The 15,902-nt window shown below is 36.1% G+C and overlaps 1 protein-coding gene across 1 annotated transcript in view; it reads left to right on the top strand.

The window, feature by feature from the left end:
• The window catches only part of CLVS2 (clavesin 2), an 87,755-nt gene extending 72,292 nt beyond the window's left edge, over positions 1–15,463 (top strand). Inside the window, exon 6 of the mRNA XM_061427432.1 lies at positions 5,617–15,463. Within this exon, the coding sequence (XP_061283416.1) occupies positions 5,617–5,704 (88 nt within the window). The 3' untranslated portion in view covers positions 5,705–15,463. The remainder of the gene's footprint in view (positions 1–5,616) is intronic.
• The last annotated feature ends 439 nt before the right edge of the window (positions 15,464–15,902 follow it).

Below are 15,902 nucleotides of genomic sequence, written 5' to 3'. Positions count from 1 at the left end.
CTGAGATTCCAGAATCCTGGCTCTGCAGCGTAGACCTCATTGGCTTTCTCTGTTTACTGTTGTCGTCACTGTTGCTGTCGTTCAGGCCGCCAAGGCACACTGCTGACTCACACTGAGCCCCTTAAAACTAGTCTCCTTACTTCTAGACCTTTATCCTCATAGCTCTCGATTTCTATATTTAGCTCTTTCTTCTCAACACATTTATTTTAATTGATTGACATCATCTTGTTACATTTGGTTCCTGCGATCCACCTTTTGAAGTCTTTTTGGATCCTGCTTCTCTTTTCCAATTAATTAGGCCATTTTGTCCCCTGCAGACGTGGCTCATAGCATGATGACTTCCCCAGCCCCGAGTTTCTTGCTTCTAACTTGGGCCGATTGGAATTTCAGACACCCTTTGTTTGGTATAGGTTTTGCATCCTGTGAAGGTTATATGGTTCTATTTGAAAACTCTTGAAGAATGAGATCAAGAGAGTTGTTTCACATGATTTTTATCTTCTCCCTGGCAGGGAATAGCAGTTCCCCATCAAGGATGGGGGAAAATCTTTTCTAGATTCCACCTTTCCTTCATTTTCTTTTCCAGTTTTATATCATTTTTAGATTGAGAGGGGGAAAAGTCATTGCTTCACAAATGAGTTGTAGGTAACTATTCCTTTGGGTGAATTCAGCTTCTTGTATAGGAAGAAGAGGCAAGCCAGTCCAGTATTCTCACCTGTAAAATCCCATGGACAGAGCAGCCTGGTGGGCTACAGTCCACGGGGCCTCAAAGAGTTGGACACGACTGTGTGGCTGAGCATGATAGGAAGAAGATTATGTTCTGTGAAAATCTGTGAAGAGATAGCATAATCAAGTGAAAGAATACAAAGCTCATTAGATTATGGGTAATATGTGCTTCCACTTTATTAAATAATATTCAGCATCATAGTTCAGATCAGATCAGATCAGATCAGTCGCTCAGTCGTGTCCAACTCTTTGCGACCCCACGAATCGCAGCACGCCAGGCCTCCCTGTCCATCACCAACTCCTGGAGTTCACTTAGACTCACGTCCATCAAGTCAGTGATGCCATCCAGCCATCTCATCCTCTGTCGTCCCCTTCTCCTCCTGCCCCCAGTCCCTCCCAGCATCAGGGTCTTTTCCAATGAATCAACTCTTCGCATGAGGTGACCAAAGTACTGGAGTTTCAGCTTTAGCATCATTCCTTCCAAAGAAATCCCAGGGCTGATCTCCTTCAGAATGGACTGGTTGGATCTCCTTGCAGTCCAAGGGACTCTCAAGAGTCTTCTCCAACACCACAGTTCAAAAGCATCGATTCTTCGGAGCTCATCTTTCTTCACAGTCCAACTCTCACATCCATACATGACCACAGGAAAAACCATAGCCTTGACTAGACGGACCTTTGTTGGCAAAGTAATGTCTCTGCTTTTGAATATGCTATCTAGGTTGGTCATAACTTTCCTTCCAAGGAGTAAGCGTCTTTTAATCTCATGGCTGCAGTCACCATCTATAGTGATTTTGGAGCCCAGAAAAATACAGTCGGACACTGTTTCCACTGTTTCCCCATCTATTTCCCATGAAGTGGTGGGACGGATGCCATGATCTTCGTTTTCTGAATGTTGAGCTTTAAGCCAACTTTTTCACTCTCCACTTTCACTTTCATCAAGAGGCTTTTGAGTTCCTCTTCACTTTCTGCCATAAGGGCGGTGTCATCTGCATATCTGAGATGATTGATATTTCTTCCGGCAGTCTTGATTCCAGCTTGTGTTTCTTCCAGTCCAGTGTTTCTCATGATGTCCTCTGCATTTAAGTTAAATAAACAGGGTGACAATACACAGCCTTGACGAACTCCTTTTCCTATTTGGAACCAGTCTGCTGTTCCATGTCCAGTTCTAACTGTTGCTTCCTGACCTGCATACAAATTTCTCAAGAGGCAGATCAGGTGGTCTGGTATTCCCATCTCTTTCAGAATTTTCCACAGTTTATTGTGATCCACACAGTCAAAGGCTTTGGTATAGTCAATAAAGCAGAAATAGATGTTTTTCTGGAACTCTCTTGCTTTTTCTATGATCCAGCGGATGTTGGCAATTTGATCTCTGGTTCCTCTGCCTTTTCTAAAACCAGCTTGCACATCAGGAAATTCACAGTTCACATATTGCTGAAGCCTGGCTTGGAGAATTTGGAGCATTACTTTACTAGCGTGTGAGATGAGTGCAATTGTGCGGTAGTTTGAGCATTCTTTGGCATTGCCTTTCTTTGGGATTGGAATGAAAACTGACCTTTTCCAGTCCTGTAGCCACTGCTGAGTTTTCCAAATTTGCTGGCATATTGAGTGCAGCACTTTCACAGCATCATCTTTCAGGATTTGGAATAGCTCAACTGGAATTCCATCACCTCCACTAGCTTTGTTCGTAGTGATGCTTTCTAAGGCCCACTTGACTTCACATTCCAGGATGTCTGGCTCTAGGTGAATGATTACACCATCGTGATTATCTGGGTCATGAAGATCTTTTTGTACAGTTCTTCTGTGTATTCTTGCCATCTCTTCTTAATATCTTCTGCTTCTGTTAGGTCCATACCATTTCTACTACCTGTCAAATCCTATCTAATGTTTTGTATATATCAACTCCTTTGCTTTTCTAAACAACTAATAAGGTGATACTGTATCCATTTTATTGATGAGGAAACCCAGATACAGAGAAGGTAAGTAACTTCTACATGTTCCATAGCTACAAAGCTACAATGCTAATATTGGAACACAGGCAGCAGTATTCTGTAAGTCATTTCTTTAACTGCTACCATATGCTATTTGCCAGAATTAATGCTGGGGATTATGCATGCGTTATTGAGTGCACTTGTTCCTTAGTACATCTGTATGATGTAGATGTTATTTTCCCCATTTCACAAGTAAGGGAACAAAATCTTAGGACATTCAAATAGCCTCCATTTGGTCATGGAACTAGTAAATCACAGGATGTGGAATTGGAATCCATTTCTGTCCAAAATCTAGTCTTTCAAACACTAAAGTATAGCACAATATTGTAAATGAATGAATGATAATAAAAAAAAGCATAATGATAATAGAAAAAAGCATAATAAATGAATAAATGATACCTGGATAATTAAAGTTAAACTACAGGTTTTCATGGGAAGAAGTTATTCATTGAAAGACAGCAGAGCCTGGAGACTAAGATGTACCATGAGTTAATGACAGATAGCTTCCTTTATTGTAGTTGAAAAAGACCAGTTCAGTAACCAATCATGCACAAATAACCCTGTTGTTTTGTACAAGAGGGCAAAAAGAAAGTCTAGACTAAAACAACAGTATAGTTGGGACACTTAAATACCAAAAAAGTCTTAATCAGAAATTGTTTTTTCTGTCTTACTTTATTGAGGAATTTCTCTGCATATGGAGCCAGCAGCGTTTATAATCGGACAAGTTTAACATCTGTAGCACATGATAAAAACAAACTAGAAACTTAATCCCAGATTGAATAGTGCACTACAATTTAAAATATTTTATTAAAATTGCCATGAAAGAAAGAAAGAAAGAAAGTGAAGTCACTCAGTCGTGTCTGACTCTTTGCGACCCCACGGACTGTAGCCTATCAGGCTCCTCCGTCCACGGGGTTTTCCAGGCAAGAGTCTGGAGTGGGTTGCCATTGCCTTCTCCAGGGGATCCTCCTGACCCAGGGATTGAACCCAGGTCTCCCGCACTGCAGGCAGATGCTTTACCATCTGAACCACGGAAGTAGTTAAGGAAAGTAACAATATATAAGACGTGTGTGTGTGTGTGTGTGTGTGTGTGTGTACAATGTGTGTTTTAATAGAACATTATGGCAAATGCTAAATGTGTAGACTCTATGCTGTCTGAAGAGCTTTAGCGTGTACTTAATATTATTAGGATGTACCTCAACATTTGTATACTTCGTGAGATTTTAAAATAACTTTTCTGTAAAGAATTCTTTTCTTCACGGGGTAAATTGCTTTATCTTCATCACTCTCCAGTTTGAATGCATGACATCCAGCTTCTTTCAGTTTGGAAAGTATTTATTGGATAAGAATTAAGACATTGAAATCCTACTGTGTAACAGACTCTGTGACACACATCGTGTCTGTCGCAAGGAGAGACACTGATAAAGTCCCTGCTTATGGAACTTATAGTCCAGTGGGCGCTAGTAGTCAGGTTAACCCTCTAGTGCAGGACATTAAATGAACCTCTGCATATTTTAGCATGGATTCATCTTGGGGAACCAATTATTGTATTTGAGTCTAAGAAAAAGAATGTTACAGGTCTAATTATTAAGTGTTTTGTGCAATTGTCAATTGTGTTAAAGTATATTTTATTCATGTACTGTGCTCTAAGATAAATTATCATTGCTCCTTTCCCTCTTTCTTTCTCTCTCTCCTGCACAGACACACGCACACACACACACACACCATATTCAACTGTGGTTAGTCTCCATTCTGATTTATGCATCTAATACCTATTATTGAGATAAAACAGTAAAAATGACTTAGAAAATAAACCTCCTGATACAACTGTTCTCACCTTCCTCTTCATTCTCTCTTTAGAAATGAATTTAAGTTTACTTCAATGAAAGAGTCAATTTATCAGTTAATCTTGTAATTATTTTTGCTTTGATAATTCCTTCCATTGCTCTTCATTTTCATTAGCATGTGTGGTTGTATTTTCACTTATAGTCTTCCTTTTTGAAAGTTAATGAGGTCTACTAAGACGCATATTGTCTCAGCAATAGCCAAATGGCTGGAATGTAGCAGCAGGGGAAAAATTCATTAAGGAAGAGAAATTTAAAAGGACGGCTGCTTCTTTAATGCTGTAGCCATTAAGATGGCAGCTTCCTGCCACCACAGTAGCACGTTTCATTGACTTTCCTCCTTCTCAGTTTCGTGTTTCCTGGTGATGAATTGAGATGTAATTCCCACCTGCTATCAAAAGCATATGTAAGGGTTTTCACATTATTTGTTTCTCTAATAGTAAAGTACTGCTGCCTAAACAAGAGAGGCTTCTAAAGTTTTAAACCATTTCATAGATTTCCAAGAATAAGATTGATTTTATTCAGATGTTCTAGTGGAAAATTTAACAAAACTCATATTGAAATATTTTCTCCTAATGTGCTCATTATACATTAAAAAAAAAGATGGTTAAAATGCACATTCCTGTTGAAGTTTTTTCATAGAGCCCTTTAAGCCAGAAATCAAGGCTCCTATTATTTCTACTTCATTTCTTATAATGGTAAATTCACCATAATAATTTCCCCTTTTAGTGATGTCCTCTTGAAATATGTCAGTCCTGTACTAAAAGTTCTCAGTCTCAAAGAAAAGGCTCTTCTTGATTGTAAAGATGAGAACTTAAGCCTGTTATTGTGTGTTTAGAATCCTCTGTTGTGCACTATTGTATTTAGAGGCCAGAGGGGGTTGCTTCTTCGTAAACAATCACCATAAGTGTGCGTCTCTCTCAATGTGCAGATTCTCAGTTCATAAATCCCTTGATGTAGAAGTTAATCCACATCCAAGAGAGAAGTAATAAAGGAGAAAAGATAGAAGAGAATGTGATTGTTTGGCAGTAACACGCTGACATTGGCTTTATTATTTCCAGATCCCAATCAGTTGTGGATCCTACAGTGCTAAAACGCATGGATAAAAATGAGGAGGAAAACATGCAACCTTTGCTGTCTCTGGACTGATAGCTTCTCTGCCCTCTCCGTGGATTAGAAATGGAAGGTACATGTTTTCAGCACCAGGGCCAGTGCTGTGGATGAATTACCAGCTGGAAACTTATTTATTCTTGTTAATGTAGCATAATATATAGTAAGGCATCAGGCTTTCCCATTTGCCTGAACCATGGGTGCCCTGGTCTAGATTTAAAGAAAAGTCAATAATTTATTCTGTAAGTGCCAAGTTCTTTGTAAATACAATGTAATCTTCACGTCAAGTTTGTAAATTTTAGTAGTAACTTAAATTGGAAGATTGGCTTTTGAGTCCATGCCAGTGAGATGAACTATAACAAGAACAGAAAAGACGCATAAACCATCGAAGCTAATTAAATGTAGCCCTGTTTCCTATGAAGCCATATTTCAGCTATCATGGTGATTGTTTCATTGTTTTCTCTGAAACTCTGTCATACTCAAATGTACATTTAATGGGCACAGGGAGCTAAATGATTCTAGGAAATTATTATGATAAATGTACTTCCTGTCTAGGGATTTTCAGTTCACAGAAAATGTACCCTAGTGACTATCACTGGCCTTGAACTTGGGAGGCAAGAAATGGCAAATAACCTGGTAAACTCAACACTTGAACTTTCTATGTTGTTTAGTTCCTGGAGTCTTGTGAAAAAATATGTTCCCCAAAATAAGACGTGGAATTCTGAAAGAGAGTGGATTCTTTATAAATGGCTGTCTTCACAATGCGTCCTTTACTCAAGATCTCATTATATGCCTGTCTGATGTACTTTAAGAACTTTATCCTGAAAAACTCTTTGACCAAGAGAAAGAACCAATACTTGAGTAGTGTTTGACAGCTAATTTTGAGCAGAAAAGTTGCCAAGTACTAATAAGGGGCTAATTTCTAATTCTTGTGACTGGTTGAAAATATATATATATTCACACACACACACATATATATATTTTTACTGAGCTTTGGTAAATCTGTGATGTGACAGGCTTATAAAATAAATCATGCATATTCAATGGTCTTAGAGATGTTATAGATTATTGTCTGAGATGTTAACTCTGGAAAACCACTTCCACTAAAGTTAATGAAAATGAGGTATTGTGAAACAGACTTCCTGTGAATTTATTTAAGGGAATTCAATTTAATTTGTATTGCAATCTTGTATCTGTGCCATTCCAGTGAAATATATTTTTTCTTCAAAAAAAACACAACAGGTCTCAGCATAGGCAGTATCAGGTGACAGAGAATAATACTGTTTTTCTCAAATTTAGGTTAATTATCCTAATGATCCTGGAAGCACACATTTTCTTCTCAGAAAAGATTTTAAGAACATATTGCATCTAGGAGACATAATGAAAGCTTCTGAGGGCATCTGAGAGTCTACGTTATAGTTTAAATCTAGATTTGGAATCCTTATGTTAAAGTTTTCTTTTCACAAAAATTTTGCAAGGATAGCACATTTAAAAAATTTAACTTTAAATTTCAAATTCTAGTGTGAAAAAGCAAGATTCTTACCACCTTTTCAGAGTGGTAATTTTTGAGACTGAGACTTTACCATTAAAATATTGTCTTGAAAGAAAAATATCTCAAGGAACTTATGGAAACCAACAGAAATAAAGGCATGTAGCAGCCTTTATAATATACATTTTAGCCAAAAGCTTTAAAAAGTCCAGTTATAATTCTGTAGCCCAGAATCTTAAAATTAATATCAGTACATTATTCTGCTGTGTCACCAATGAACTGTCTAGTATTTGTAAAAATACATAAATACACATAGATATTATGAATGAAAGATACCTTTAAAATGCCAACCTCCAATCAAGTGCAGAAGAATAATGACCATTAGGTCTTCTGCTCTACCCATAAATGTTATAGAGATTGGAATGCACTGGAAAAAAAAGCCACAGCAACTCTAATCTTTCTAAGAACCCTGACCAAAGGTGTTCTTATGTTTTTTTCCTGCTTGGCATCGTACATTTTTTGGCCTTGGGCTCTATATACTGTACAAGCAAGTGTTAGACAGTATGATGTATTGGAATAAAATGAAACAACTAAGCTCAGAAGGCCAGACAACTTTTCATTTTCATGAGTTTCTTTGATATGCACCATTTATTGCCAAATTCAGAATTCTACCAGCTTCGGACGTCAACCAGCATAGCCGGCTTTTTTCCCCTGTCATATGCTAGTGTCATATGTAAAAATAACTCGGAAGGCATAATTTATATGTGTACCTACCCATTTATAAGTGTCATTCACGCTCTCTCACTACCCAACATTTGGAACCTGCATTGGTACTGCTGCTCGACTGCTGTCCTTCAAATGAGCAATTGAGAGTGGTCTGGGTTGTGTGAACTATTTTTAAATGCCTGAACAAATGACAACAATGTTGTGTTTGAAATTGCTGTATCTCGTTCAGTCTGCCTATGATATCTTCAGCCTGAAAAAAACCTTTCAATAATCTTTTAAAGCTGCTTATAGAACATATGATCAACTTTATGAATTTTCCCCTCAGCACCAGCTAACTGACACCATTTGGGAGTTTTCTTTTTCCTCATGATTTTCTGTGGTATGTGATTATGTTTACTGTTACATAACTTAATAAATAAGCACCCTTATATTCTTTCGATATAGCGCAGGCGGGCCTGGCGTGCTGCAATTCATGGGGTCGCAAAGAGTTGGACACGACTGAGCGACTGATCTGATCTGATATTCTTTCGATTTCATTGAGATAGTACATCCCCACTCATACACAGACACTAACACGACACTGTTTGCCCTAATGATTTGCCTCTCTATTTTGACAGCTGTGCTTTCTCTTTTCAGTTATCTTGTTACTTAAACTTTGTAGACATCAAAGAATCATCACATTTGATTTGGAATAGGCCCATAATTCATTTACTCCCTTCACTCAGCCTTCCCTACCTTCTACATCTGGTATTATTTCTTTTCTCCAATTTTTCAGGGGCAGCTGCTTCCAAAGCTGGTTAAAAATAAGTAGCTTCCTTATGTTTTCAGTGGTATTTGCACACATTTTTGACTGATATTTTTAAAGGAAGAGATTATCATAAAAATATCCTCTAAGAAATATGAAGTGCCTCTTTTAAAATGGAATAAAGCAGTGATACTAGAATATGGATTCTATTTGTTCTCTCTTCCAAAAAGTAAACACATGCATCTCTATTATAAGGGTGAAATACAGATATCATTTGAAGAAGGATATTTGAGGTCTTGCTTTGAGCTTTCTTGTATAGTATTGTCTTTATTGTGTAAGTTCAGTATAGTAACTTGAAAACATTATTGACAAACAAAAATACAGTATTAAATTGAGTTTTGCAAGCAGGTTTTTCAAATGGGCATGCATGATTATTTTTATTTCAATAATGGTTTACGTAGGTATGAGCAGGGACATTCCTCAAGTGTTTCCATGTAAAATCCCTGTTTTCTTTACAATCATAAGCAGGAAAGCCAAGCAGCTGGGTTCTCTTTAATATTAACTAGGTCACATTGTTAAATTAAACATTTGAAGTTTCTGTAATATCCTGAGGAAACAGAGGCCCTCTAAGGCATCCAGAAAATGCAGAGTTGTTTTAGACATCAAGAAATACGTTTATGACTTGTCACGAAAAGAAACTTTGAGCCATGGCAGTGTGTCTTTAGGAACAGACTTCCTTTTCTTCTACAAATAACCCAAAAGCATATGGACATACCTTTATAGAAGTTCTATCAAGAAAACCTGCTGAAAGGTTGTACGGTCCTCTGTTGTTTTATTTAAGTGTCTAGCTGGTTTGGTTGGTTAATAATATCTCTTTGGCTTCTTATTTGGTATTTATTGATGATTATTTGAAACATTGCCTTCAGTTATGAGGCTATTTCAGAATGATTTTCAACACACAAAATAAATGGAGCAGAGCTCTGGTAGGATGTGTGAACGTTCAGATTTGGTATTTATATTTTTTGCATCAACCAGCTAATAGGCAAATGTTCCATTTTATATGTGCTATATAGATATTATAGATATATGGTCTAAGAAACAGTGATACATTTTAAATTTATGAGGCTATTAGATCATGTAAGAATCAGCAGATTATCTAAAATATTAATATAGAGGATTGGCTAGGTGGGTAGCATGTGTAATTATCTTTAGCAATGAAAAGGATTTTTTAAAATAATTTTTGTTTTAGTTGAGAAAACTGCTTTCTAATATGTTATTAGCACTAGTTAGCAGTGTTACCAGTATTCTTACAGACAGAATACAAAATTCTACAGACAGAAGAGCCTGGTGGGGTATAGTCCATGAGGTCGCAAAGAGTCAGACATGACCCAGCACACACACACATATCCAGCACTATTAGTATTTGAAAAGGAGAAAATAATCAATATAAAAGAAAGCTTGGCTTTGAAATATTATTATATCTCAACTTAAAGAATATAAATTTTTTCATGAATTGAAGTTTTTATTTTGTAAATATCTATAGGTTAGCCCCACACATGGACATAATACTGTGGAATTTATTCTGTGCTATGTAGAAATTTATTCCCCTGTACCATAGGAAAAAAATATAAAATAGTAATTCACTGGACTGAAACACCCAAGTTGTACTATTTTTTTAAAGGAGTGCAAATGGTACTGTTGAAATAAAAAGATATATTTAGAAACCAAATAAGTATAGGTATTAAATACAATAAATGCACTTTTATAATAAATAGTGGACATTGTTACGTTTAGACAGTGTTTGGTCAGTATTTGACTTAGTTTCAAGTTTCCTGCATATATTTTTGTCCTTAATGATACTGATGCATTTATTCTGTCAAAATTAGTTTTTGTGGTGAATGAGAGGAACCTAGATGAGCATCAAAATAAACATTAATGAAACAATTAAGAGTGAACAAATCCTAAACCGTATTAAAAAATTTCAATGGATTATAATTGGTTTACATATAACAGAGGTTCAAAGCTTTGTCTCGTTTCTAATTCAGTCTTTCAGTTTTCATATTTCTGTAAAAGATAAATGAAACTTTCCAACCTAAGTAATTTTTGTTTTCAAAACTGTCCGGATTAAATAAGAATACTACTAAGCATACTCTTTACTATTTGGCTCAGCTACCTTTGACCTTTTGAGGGAGTTGTTTATTATAATACAGTATTATAAATGATATAATTTTGAATAAATATACATTTCTGCTTTTAAAAAAGTCTTTATTTTGCATATGGTAAATGTTGAATTTTGTAGTGTGGATCTGTTGCATCTGTGAAATGGAGATTTCTAAAATGTCATCTAAAAATGGACAACAGTAATTTCATTTTGAGGGAAATTGTAGTTAGCCATTTTGGTTAGGACACCTGAAATTTTCTGATACTTGTATGTTTGGGGTTAAAGGGAAAAACATAATTTCATCAAAATTACATTTTCAGTATGTTGTAACTTCTAGTCAAGCCTTCAAAGGACAGCTTGAAAGAAGAAAGTTAACTTTTAAGTCTCATGGAGCAGTGGGAATGATCAATAAGTAAAATAGCATTTTCATGCAAAGTTATTGGATTAAACAAGAAGCTAATTATAAAAACATTGATTTAAATAAATCCTATAAAATAATTCTGGTTCAAAATATTAAGTAAAATAAAATTTTCAGTTTAACATGAAAAAAATGCCTCCTCAATAAATACACAGTTGTATCTTCTGTGAGTTTCCTCGTTTATCCTATCTATGGATGAAAAATCATCTGATGAGGGAAAGAGACATCTGGAACCCTTTATATTTGATGTACAACTTTAGCTAAGATGCAGATGATTTTCCTGTGCACAGCTTTTGAGGTTATCATGTCTCTTAGAGTTGCCTCTTTCCCCAGCTCTGTCAGGAGAAGCCCAAGTTTTCTAGCAGCTACTGGAGCATTCTGAGTGGGAATAAACCCAGGCAACCAGAGAATACTCAAAAAGCCAGAGATACAGCTGTACTTCTTGTCGCCTAAAAGTGCATTAAACTGTATCATTAATTCTAAATACAGAAGATGATTTCAAAATGTCACGAGTTTCTGATATCAAGAATTAAATATCAAGATAAGAGGCCATGGGGATGTGATGGGCAGGGTGGTGATGTATAGCAGCACCATAACCCTTATCTCTGAGTAATCACTTTTCTCTGAAGATAAGATATACTCTTATTCCCCTTTAGCTTCCCCAGGGGCTCAGCCTTAAAGAATCTACCTGCAGTGTCGGAGCTGCAGGAGACATGGGTTCAATTCCTGGGTAGGAAAGACCCCCTGGATGCGGAAATGGTAACCCACTTCAGTATTCTTGCCAGGAGAATTCCATGGACAGAGGAGCCTGGTGGGCTATAGTCCATAGGACATGACTCAGTCGACTTAGCACATACAGATGCTCTTATTCCTATTTTTCTAACTGGAAACATAAAAGTATCCTCTGGAAACTGTATATGCTTTGTAATCTTTTAGGGAAAAAAAATGCTGCGTTATATACACAAAAACACAATTCACTCAGTTGCATAGGACTGAAATATTTGCATGCTGATTTATAAGTCTTAAAATTTTTAAAATACATATAATAAGACTTTATTGCTAGAAAATTATTAAATGTTCTTTGTATCTGGGATTCATGGAGAAGACTGGTAATATCCTTTCTGTTGAATCCATATATCTAAACATTTCATTTGGATGTTTAATGGACATACCTCATTTAACACTGACGAAACTAAATTTCTTTATCCTGAACCTGCTTCCTCTTTATAACCTTCCCATCTCACTCAGTCAGTCCTAACCTTCCAGTTTCTAGGGCTTAAAATTTTATAGTCATCCTTTCTCTCTCTTTTTTAAAAAATCTCAGAACCACATCCAATCTGCTAGCTCATAGTTTCCACACTCTGTCTACTTCTCTAAACTTCATCATCAGTACCTTGTTCCAAGACCTCACTTTCCAACTGGAATAATAATCTGAAAACTCATCTCCTTGCTTCTGCTCTTGCCCTCTAGAGTAAATTTCTAACATATTAACAAGGATGAGCTCAGGTGATTTCATTCTTCTGAAAACCCTCTGCAAGAGTAAAAACCAGGGTTCTTACGTTGATGTTTGAGGAGTGATAGAAAGTTTGTAAGCACCAGTATAGCAAAAGAACATATTTTCTGATTGGGCTGGCATCATTACCTGCACAATGCCAACATAATTGTTAAGTAATTTCTTGCTTCTGAAGTTCTAGACACTGTACTCTTTCACCCTGACCTTGATTTTTCTTAGGTCATCTCTTAAGCTTTCATCTACTCTTTATTGTCTTCTGTCATCCTTGCAATTCTAGGAACTTGTCAAGCATTCCTCCACCTCAAAACTTTCACTCTCTGTTGCTCCTGCTTCTTTCCACCAGATATCCCCATAACGTTTTCCCTCATCTCTTTAAGATCTTTGCTCAAATGTCACTTTCTTAGAACTCTCTGGATTTCCCTGTTTAAAACTACATGGCCCTTTGATTCTTCACATTTTTTTTTCTGCTCTATTTCTTCTCCATAGCTTTTATCACCTCCTAATACACCATAAAGATCATTTATTTTGGTCACTTTACATTTTCCTCTAATAGCATATGAACTCCACACAGGCAGGGATTTTTGTCTGTCTTGTTTACCATTGCATTACCAGTGCCTTGAATAGTGCCTGGAATTTAGTAGCAAATCCAAGAAGATTGCATGAATATCTTAATTTGTTGTTCCAGCATGTTATATATTAGCTGGTAGTATACATTTGAGAAGGGCTCTTTTTTTCATTGATAAGAATTTTTTTAAAAATTCATTATCAAAGTGAGAATTTCACCTCTCTGATGATGGTGGAATCATCAACCAAGAATTACATTCCCTTTTCTCCCAAATCTGGTTACCACCCCAGGGCCTAAGTTTTACATTAGTGTATGAGCTTCATCTTTGGAAGCTTTATCTAAAGTGAAAGTGAAGTTGCTCAGTCGTGTCCGACTCTTTGCGACCCCATGGACTATAGCCTACCAGGCTCCTCTGTCCATGGGATTTTCCAGGCAAGAGTGCTAGAGTGGATTGCCATTTCCTTCTCCAGGGGATCTTCCCAACCCAGGAATCGAACCCAGGTCTCCCGCATTACAGGCAGACGCTTTTACCGTCTGACCCACCAGGGAAGCCAAGATCATTAAATGTTGTGTCTAAATATTCATGGCTTATATTTACACCTAGAGAGACTACAAGATACCTCAGATGAAAAGTCATTTTGAACTCAAAACAATAGCAAATTGTTCTTAGTTGATTACTCTAGTTAATTCCAATCTTTAAAAATTGAAGAATGTTCAATATGAAAGAAAGATTAAGAGAATATGCATATATACTTACTTTTACTGGAAAGGAAAAGAGGAGAAGGAAGGAAATAGATTATGATCATCCTTCCTCTGAAACAATTATAAGATAAATGAGGAAGTTCTTTTATGTTTCTAAATCTTCTTCTTATCTAGAAATCTATATATGGCAACCACTTCATCTATGAACCCTCTTTACAGAAGTCTTATCTCAACTGGGTTTTATATTTGATATATTTTCATATTTTTCACTATCCTGACATCACATGACAAGAATTGATCAAGTTTATACATTCTAACTGCATTTCCAACTTTCTCCCTTCACCTCTGTATTTCACTTGCAGATACTGTTTTCTGAATTTTACAATCACAGTTTTGGTCCTTAACAATCCCACCCCCCCCCCCCCAGCCCGTTTTTGTTTTGTTTTGTTTTGTTTTTACTATTTTGACAGATTTCCTCATAGTTTTAGTAAACAGATATATTAGATATTGGTTCTTGGTATGACAAGTTTTGATTTTTATCCTTTGCAGTTTATCTTTTTATTCATACTAAATCGATGCTATTCCTTTTCTTCCACTACACCTTCTCCTACATTACAGTAGTTCAATCCAACAGGTTTATAGTTTTCTACCAGGACTTCTGTTAAGAAGACACTGAAAATAAAAGGTGGGTAAGTGGTATTGAAGAAGGAACCAGAAGTTGAAAAGTATAGATATTTGAAAGTGTTTTCAGAAGACAACCAGTCTTTAGTGACTTTTTGGTGGATATTGTGTGCACTGATACTCAGTGTTGATCATGTTTCTTGTCAATTACTTAAAAATATGGCATTCAGGGTTAATGGATAGTTTGGAAAATCTTCTATAGAGAAGAGACTAAATGGCTCCTGCTCAGAAACAAGGCAGGATTTTCTTGTGTTTATATCCTTGACAGTCTGTGCAGTGGAAGCTATTTGCCTCTGTGGCCTCCTTTTTTGTCAGTCTTCAACAATGTGTTTAGTACCACTTCAGAAATATAGACTTCAAGCTCAGTACACATAGAATATTAAAGATACTATACGTTGTGTTGTCTTCTACTCAATTTTATTTTTTTCATGAATTATTTTTATGATTTAATCCTAACAATATGTTCTTTGATAAATGTATTAATTACATTCACTGTTTAATGCATGTAGAAATTTTACAAAGTAGGTCACTTTTTATTATATTCTTAAGCCCATAGTATCAGTGTTTCATTTAATGTCTAGATTATTTCATGTAATGTCTAGATTGTTTCATGCCTTTGTTGATTTCTGAGGACAAATGGACTTCTGTTAAATAAAATGTCGCTAAATGAAATTTCAGGTTCTGAAATGTGAATGTGCGTATATGCCCTTTCAATCTTTTCATCATAAACTAAATTTCTGTAAATTTAGAAGACATATCATATCAAATAGCTGTGAATACATTTGTCATTGAAACATGGAGACATGAAGCTGGTGTTAGTATTTGAAAGTATAAAATACTTTTAAAAAGACTTTAAACATGTGGGCATATTGTAATGTTATATTGAATTTATTGTTGACTCAATAAAATACATTTTATGAGATTGTTATAAATAGCAAGTCACTAGAAAGAACTTAGTGACTTCTGGAATGACAAAATATCTCCAAGCCAGTGTTAGTTATAAAGTCCTCCCCTGAAGCAGAGGAATGGACTGGATGATGATTTCAGTTTATTTCATTTTTAATGTTAACAAACATTTATTGGAGCACTTATTCTGTCCCAGGTACTGTCCTAGGCTCCAGAGGTACAGGAGTAAACAAAACCAAGCCTGTGTCCTTCTGAAAGTCTCATTCTAGGGGAGAAGACATACAAAAAGCAGATAAGCAAAATTATATACTGTCAGTAGTGGGAGTACAAT

This window comes from Bos javanicus, chromosome 9 (assembly GCF_032452875.1).
Source record: "Bos javanicus breed banteng chromosome 9, ARS-OSU_banteng_1.0, whole genome shotgun sequence".
Taxonomy (NCBI): domain Eukaryota; kingdom Metazoa; phylum Chordata; class Mammalia; order Artiodactyla; family Bovidae; genus Bos; species Bos javanicus.
Note: the sequence above shows the minus strand (reverse complement) of the source record. Positions and strands in the feature narration are given on the sequence as shown.